General features: G+C 46.9%; 1 protein-coding gene across 1 annotated transcript in view; it reads left to right on the forward strand.

Annotated features, from left to right (window-relative positions):
- Nucleotides 1-8,192, forward strand: part of LOC130587035 (F-box only protein 16-like) — a 22,232-nt gene that overhangs the window by 8,337 nt on the left and 5,703 nt on the right. Inside the window, exon 2 of the mRNA XM_057387992.1 lies at nucleotides 7,982-8,182. Coding sequence (XP_057243975.1) covers nucleotides 7,982-8,182 — 201 coding nt within the window. The remainder of the gene's footprint in view (nucleotides 1-7,981; nucleotides 8,183-8,192) is intronic.

Genomic DNA, 8,192 nt, shown 5'->3' on the forward strand with positions numbered 1-8,192 from the left:
TTTTTTTTTTTTTTGGAACATAAAAAAATTTTCAGCCTTTTTGGGCATCGTGGAGGGTGAAAATCTTCCTCTGATTCCGTTATTTTATCGAAAAGCCGTAAATTTTGGGGTTCATTGGGGTTTTGTTTTCCTCTTCTGGGGTGGGGGAATGTCGGGGGTGCTGTGACATTTGGGGTTCAAATCGCGACAATCGGTGTCATATGGTGTCACGTGATGTCACACAGTGTCACACGGTGTCACGGGATGTCACACGATGTCACATGGTGTTACACGATGTCACATGATGTCATACAATGTCATGTGATGTCATACAATGTCATACGATGTCATGGGATGTCACACGATGTCACACGGTGTCACATGATGTCACAGGATTTCACCCGATGTCATACGATGTCATATGATGTCCTGGGATGTCACACGGTATCACATGATGTCACAGGATGTCACATGATGTCATATGATGTCATGGGATGTCACACGATGTCACGGGATGTCACACAGTGTCACACGGTGTCACGGGATGTCACCCGATGTCACGGGATGTCACACGATGTCACGGGATGTCACATGATGTCATGGCATGTCACACGGTGTCACACGATGTCACAGGATCCTGTGGAGACATCGTTCAGGGTTCAAACCATGACAATCGGTGTCACACGATGTCACCCAGTGTCACAGGATGTCACAGGATCCGCGCGGAGATGGCGTTCAGGGTCCAAAGGACAACGCCCGGTGTCACACAATGTCACAGGATGTCACACAATGTCACACGGTGTCACAGGATGTCACACGATGTCACGGGATCCCCATGCAGACGTCATTCAGGGTCCAAACCCGGTGTCACACGATGTCACACGAGCCTGTGGAGACGTCGTTCAGGGTTCAAACCATGACACCCAGTGTCACAGGATGTCACACGATGTCATGGGATTCCCGCAGAGATGTCATTTGCCTTTCTGGAAAGGCCCAGATTGGGGAAGGCTCAGTGTCACACGATGTCACACGATCCCTGTGGAGACGTCGTTCAGCCTTTGGGAAAGGTCCAGGGCTGGGGCAAGGCCCAGTGTCACATGATGTCACATGATGTCACACGATGTCACATGATGTCATATGATTCCCACGGAGATGTCGTTCACCCTTCAGGAAAGGCCCAGGCTGGGAATGCCCAGTGTCACACAGTGTCACATGATCCCTGCAGAGACGTCATTCACCCGGTGTCACCCGATCCCCACAGAGACATCATTTGCTGAGGCTCCAGGAAAGGCCCGGCCTGGGAGAAGGCCCGGTGTCACACGATGTTACACGATCCCTGCAGAGATGTCGTTCACCAAAGCTTCAGGAAAGGCCCATCTGGGGGAAGGCCCCGTGTCACACCAACCCTGCAGTCACCTCATTCACCAGAGATTGGAGATGGCCTGTGCCAGCACAGCTCAGTGTCACACGGTGTCACACAATCCCCACGGAGACGTCATTCATCCGGTGTCACGCCAACCCTGCAGAGATGTCATTCACTGGGAAAAGCCCAGGCTGGGGGGAAGGCCCGGTGTCACACAGTGTCACATGATGTCACACAGTCCCCATGGAGAGTTCTTAAAGAGGGCTTCAGGGAAGGGCCCTGGTGTCACACAATCCCTGCAGAGATGTTTTTGTTGTTCAAGGCTTCGGGAAAGGCTCAGCCAGGGGGAAAGGCCCGGTGTCACACCAACCCTGTGGAGAAATCATTGACCCTTCGGGAAAGGCCCAGGCTGGGGAAGGCCCAGTGTCACACCATGTCACCCGGTGTCACACGATACCCACAGAGATGGTATTGTTCACCCGGTGTCACACGATGTCACACGAGCCCCATGGAGATGTTGTTCACCCAGTGTCACACGATGTCACACGATGTCACACGATGTCACACGATGTCACACAATCCCCACGGATACGGTGTTCACCTGGTGTCACACGATGTCACAGGATCCATGGAGACGGTGTTCACCTGGTGTCACACGATGTCACATGATCCTGAGGGGACGTCATTCACCAAGGCTTCAGGAAAGGCCCAGGCTGGGGGAAGGCCCCGGTGTCACACGATGTCACACGATCCCCACGGATACGGTGTTCACCCAGTGTCACACGATGTCACACTATCCACACAGAGATGTCGTTCACCCAGTGTCACACTATCCCTGCAGAGACATTTTTTGTCAGGGCTTCAGGGGAAATCGCCGTGGGGAGAGAGGAGGGGAAAGCACAGGAATGCAACCGGACCGGCTGAGCCGCTGGGATGGTGAACGAGGGGAGGAACCGCGGGGAAACGGCCCCGGTGTGGGGTGGGGATGGGACGGGGATGGGGATGGGAACGGGGATGGGATGGGATGGGATGGGAAGGGAAGGGAATGGGGATAATCTTGATGTGGGATGGCGATGGGGACACTCGGTGTGGGGTGGGAATGGGAATGGGGATGGGGATGGGGATGGGGATGGGATGGGGACACACTCGTTATCGCTGGAAACGAGACAAATTGTCTGATTTAACCCCTTGGGTTCCGCTGGATGCTCGTTATCGCTGGAAATGAGACAAATCATCAAATTTAACCCCTTGGCTGCCACTGGGTGCTCGTTATCGCTGGAAATGAGGCAAATTGCACTGATTTAGCCCCTTGGGTGCCACTACATGCTCATTATTGCTGGAAGAGACAAATCACATTAATTTGACCCCTTGGCTGCCGCTACACCCTCGTTATTGCTGGAAAAGAGACAAATCGTGCCAGTTTAACCCCTTGGGTGCCACTGGATGCTCGTTATCACCGGAAAAGAGACAAATTGTCTGATTTAACCCCATGGGTGCTGCTAGGCGCTCATTATTGCTGGAAAAGGGACAAATTGCGCCAATTTAACCCTTTAGCTACTGCTGAGAACTTGTTATTGCTGGAAAAGAGACAAATCGCCAAATTTAACCCCGTGGGTGCCGCTACACCTTTGTTATCGCTGGAAAAGAGACAAATGGGCCAATTTAATCCCTTGGGTACCACTGGGAGCTCGATATCACTGGAAACGAGACAAATTATCTGATTTAACCCCTTGGGTGCCACTGGGAGCTCATTATCACTGGAAGAGAGACAAATTATCAAATTTAACCCCTTGGTTGCTGCTGGGCACTCGTTATTGCTGGAAATGAGACAAATTATACCAATTTAACCCCTTTGCTGCCATTACATGCTCGTTATTGATGGAAATGAGACAAATTATCTGATTTAACCCCTTGGGTGCCGCCATGCGCTCGTTATCACTGGAAATGAGACAAATCACGCTGATTTAACCCCTTGGGAGCTGCTACACCCTCATTATTGCTGGGAAAGAGACAAATCGTCCAATTTAACCCCTTGGGTGCCACTACACTCTCGTTATTACTGGAAAAGAGACAAATTATCAAATTTAACCCCCTGGGTGCCTCTGGGAGCTCATTACCACTGGAAATGAGACAAATTATCTGATTTAACCTCTTGGCTGCCACTACACCCTCATTATTGCTGGAAAAAAGAGAAATCACACTGATTTAACCTCTTGGGTGCCACTGGGCACTCGTTATTGCTGGAAATGAGACAAATTGTGACAGTTTAACCCCTCAGCTGCCACTGGGAGCTCGATATTGATGGAAATGGGACAAATGGTCTGATTTAACCCCTTGGCTGCTGGGCGCTCATTATTCCTGGAAATGAGGAAAATCACATCAATTTAACCCCTGGGGTGCCATTACACCCTTGTTATTGCAGGAAATGAGACAAATTGTGCCAAATTTAACCCTTTGGCTGCTGTTACACCCTCGTTATTGCTGGAAAAGGGATAAATCATGCCAGTTTAACCCCTTGGGTGCTGCTATACACTTATTATTGCAGGAAAAGAGAAAAACCGCGCCGATTTAACCCTTTAGCTGCTGCGGAGAACTTGTTATCACTGGAAATGAGACAAATCATCTGATTTAACCCTTTGGGTGCCGCTACACTCTCATTATCACTGGAAATGAGACAAATCGCACCGATTAAACCTGTTGGGTGCTGCTACACCCTCGTTAATGCTGGAAGAGAGAAAAATTATCTGATTTAACCCCTTGGGTGCCGGTGGGCACTCGTTATCGCTGGGAAAGAGACAAATCGTGACAGTTTAACCCCTTGGGTGTCGCTGGGAGCTTGATATCCCTGGAAATGAGAAAAATTGTCCAATTTAGTCCCTGGGATCCTGCTACACCCTCGTTATTGCAGGAAAAGAGACAAATTGTGCCAATTTAACCCCTTGGGTGCCGCTGGGAGCTCGATATCACTGGAAAAGAGACAAATCGTGCTGATTTAACCCCCTGGCTGCCACTATGCGCTCGATATCACTGGAAAAGACACAAATCGTCAAATTTAAGCCCTTGGCTGCCACTGGGCACTCACTATTGCAGGAAACGAGACAAATTGCATCAATTTAACCTTTTGGGTGCTTCTACACCCTCGTTATCACTGGAAATGAGATAAATTGTGCCAGTTTAACCCCTTGAGTGCCGTTACACCCTCGTTATTCCTGGAAAAGAGACAAATTGCATCAATTTAACCCCTTGGCTGCTGGGAGCTCACTATTCCTGGAAATGAGGAAAATCACATCAATTTAACCCCTGGGGTGCCACTACACCCTCGTTATCACTGGAAATGAGACAAATTGTCAAATTTAACCCCCTTGGCTGCCGCTGGGCACTCATTATTGCTGGAAATGAGACAAATTGTCAAATTTAACCCCTCGGGTTCCACTACACCCTTATTATTACTGGGAAAGAGACAAAATGCGCTGATTTAACCCCTTGGCTGCTGGGAGCTCCATTATTCCTCGAAATGAGGAAAATCACATCAATTTAACCCCTGGGGTGCCATTACACCCTCGTTATCACTGGAAATGAGACAAATCGTGACAGTTTTACCCCTTGGGTGCCACTGGGCACTCGTTATCACTGGAAATGAGATAAATTATCCAATTTAACCCCTTGGCTGCCACTACACTTCATTATTGCTGGAAACGAGACAAATTGTCCAATTTAACCCCTTGGGTGCCATTACACCCCTGCTATCACTGGAAACGAGACAAACCGTGCTGATTTAACCCCTTGGCTGCCACTATATGCTCATTATTGTTGGAAATGAGACAAATCACGCTGATTTGACCCCTTGGTTGCCGCTGGGCACTCGTTATTGCTGGAAATGAGACAAATCGAGCCGATTTAACCCTTTAGCTGCTGTTGAGAACTTGTTATCGCTGGAAAAGAGACAAATTGTCAAATTTAACCCCTTGGGTGCCGCTACGCACCCGTTATTACTGGAAATGAGAAAAATCATGGCAGTTTAACCCCTTGGATGCCGCTACACCTTTGTTATTGCTGGAAATGAGACAAATGGGACAACTGAACCCCTTGAGTGCTGCTACGCCCTCGTTATCACTGGGAAAGAAATGAATCACGTCAATTTATCTCCTTGGCTGCCATTATATACTCGTTATTGACGGAAATGAGACAAATTGCAGCAATTTAACCCCTTGGGTGCCACTGGGAGCTCGATATCACTGGAAAAGACACAAATTGTCTGATTTAACCCCTTGGGTGCTGCCATGCACTCGTTATCATTGGAAATGAGACAAATCACGCTGATTTAACCCCTCGAGTGCCGCTAAACCCTTTTTATCACTGGAAAAGAGACAAATCATCAAATTTAACCCCTTGGCTGCCACCACACCTTCATTATCACTGGAAAAGAGATAAATCGTCTGATTTAATCCCTTGGGTGCCACTGGGAGCTCATTATTGCTGGAAACGAAACAAATCACGCTGATTTAACGCCTTGACTGCTGCTACACCCTTATTATTGCTGGAAAAGAGACAAATTGTTCAATTTAACCCCTTGGCTGCTGGGAGCTCTTTGTTCCTAGAAATGAGGAAAATCACATCAATTTAACCCCTGGGGTGCCACTGCACCCTCGTTATCACTGGAAATGAGACAAACCATGCCAGTTTAACCCCTTGGGTGCCACTGGGCACTCATTATTGCTGGGAATGAGACAAATTGCGTCAATTTAACCCCTTGACTGCTGGGAGCTCATTATTCCTGGAAATGAGGAAAATCACATCAATTTAACCCCTGGGGTGCCGCAACACCCTCATTATCGCTGGGAAAGAGACAAATTGTCAAATTTAACCCCCTTGGGTGCCACTTGGAGCTCATTACCGCAGGAAATGATACAAGTTATCTGATTTAACCCCTTGACTGCCGCTACGTGCTCGTTATTGCTGGAAAAGAGACAAATTGTCAAATTTAACCCCTTGGGTGCCGTTACACCCTCGTTATTGCTGGAAAAAAGACAAATTATGCCAATTTAACCCCTTGGCTGTCACTGAGCACTCTTTATCGCTGGAAATGAGACAAATTGTGTCAATTTAACCCCTTGGGTGCCGCTGGGCACAGAGGAGGAGGGTTTGTTTGTGCATTCCCAAAGTTTCCTTCGAAAGGAAAGGATTTTTCCAATCTCAGTGAGGATTTCCATTTTTTCTATTTTTATTTGAGGTAAATAAATATAAATAAATTTTAAAAAAATCCATTCGTTTCTTTTTTAGAGCGGAACAGATGAAAAATTGCAGATTTTTTTTCCTCTTCTCCTCTCCTCCACCCCATAAAAAAATCCCCGCTCAACCCAACGTCAGATCTGCTTAATCTCAGCTCAAACCTCCCATTTTATATTAAAAATCTCCCCAAATTTTTAATTTTTAATTTTTAATTATTTTTTTAAATTAGGAGGAGGAGGATCCTGGCGGATTTGCTGGAACGTTGCTCGTTATTGCAGCGGAAATTTTGCGCCGTCTCTTCCACCCCCTAAAAACAACCCAAAATTTTTAATTTTTAATTTTTCATTTTTAATTTTTAATTTTTAATTATTTTTTTTCATTTTTCCAGTTTGACCAGTGGACGGACGGGCAAAGGAGGAGGATCCTGGCAGATTTGCTGGAATGCTGCTCGTTGTCACAACGGAAATTTTGCACTGTCTTTTCCACCCCAGCTCCAACCTCCCATTTTATATTAAAAATCTCCTGAAATTTTTAATTTTTAATTTTTCTTTTTTCATTTTCCCAGTTTGACCAGTGGACGGACAGGCAGAGGAGGAGGATCCTGGTGGATTCCACCCCCTAAAAAATCCCCGCTCAACCCAACATCGGATCCGCTTAATCCCGGCTCAAACCGCCCATTTTAAATTAAAATTCTCCTGAAATTTTTAATTTTTAATGGTTTTTTTTTCATTTTCCCAGTTTGACCAGTGGACGGACGGGCAGAGGAGGAGGATCCTGGCGGATTTGCTGGAACGCTGCTCGTTATTGCAGTGGAAATTTTGCACCATCTCCTCCACCCCCTAAAAATATCCCGAAATCTTTAATTTTTAATTTTTAATTTTTTTTTCATTTTTCCAGTTTGACCAGTGGACGGACGGGCAGAGGAGGAGGATCCTGGCAGATTCCACCCCCTAAAATATCCCAGCTCCACCCGACCTCGGATCCGTTTAATCCCGGCTCAAACCTCCCATTTTATATTAAAAATCTCCCGAAATTTTTAATTTTTAATTTTTATTTTTTGTGTTTCCAGTTTGCCCAGTGGAGGAAAGGGCAGAGGAGGAGGATCCTGGCGGATTCCACCCCCTAAAAAATCCCCGCTCAACCCAACATTGGATCCGCTTAATCCCAGCTCCAACTTCCCATTTTATATTAAAAATCTCCTGAAATTTTAATTTTTAATTATATTTTGTGTTTCCAGTTTGACCAGTGGACGGACAGGCAGAGGAGGAAGATCCTGATGGATTCCACCCCCTAAAAAATCCCCGCTCAATCTGACATGGGATATGTTTAATCCCAGCTCAAACCTCCCATTTTAAATTAAAAATCTCCCTAAATTTTAAATTTTTAATTTTTAATTTATTTTTTTTCCAGTTTGACCAGTGGACAGATGGCCAGAGGAGGAGGATCCTGGCGGATTTGCTGGAACGCTGCTCGTTATCGCAGCGGAAATTTTGCGCCGAGCGGCTGCGAATTCCGGGCGGGGCCGTGGATTTCACCACCAGGATCCCCCGGGTTTTGTCTTTGTACATTTTCTCCTTCCTGGACCCGCGGAGTCTCTGCAGATGCGCGCAGGTTAAAAAAA

This window comes from Malurus melanocephalus, unplaced genomic scaffold (genome assembly GCF_030028575.1).
Source record: "Malurus melanocephalus ecotype Western Australia unplaced genomic scaffold, MMel_1.1 scaffold_1475, whole genome shotgun sequence".
Classification (NCBI taxonomy): Eukaryota; Metazoa; Chordata; class Aves; order Passeriformes; family Maluridae; genus Malurus; species Malurus melanocephalus.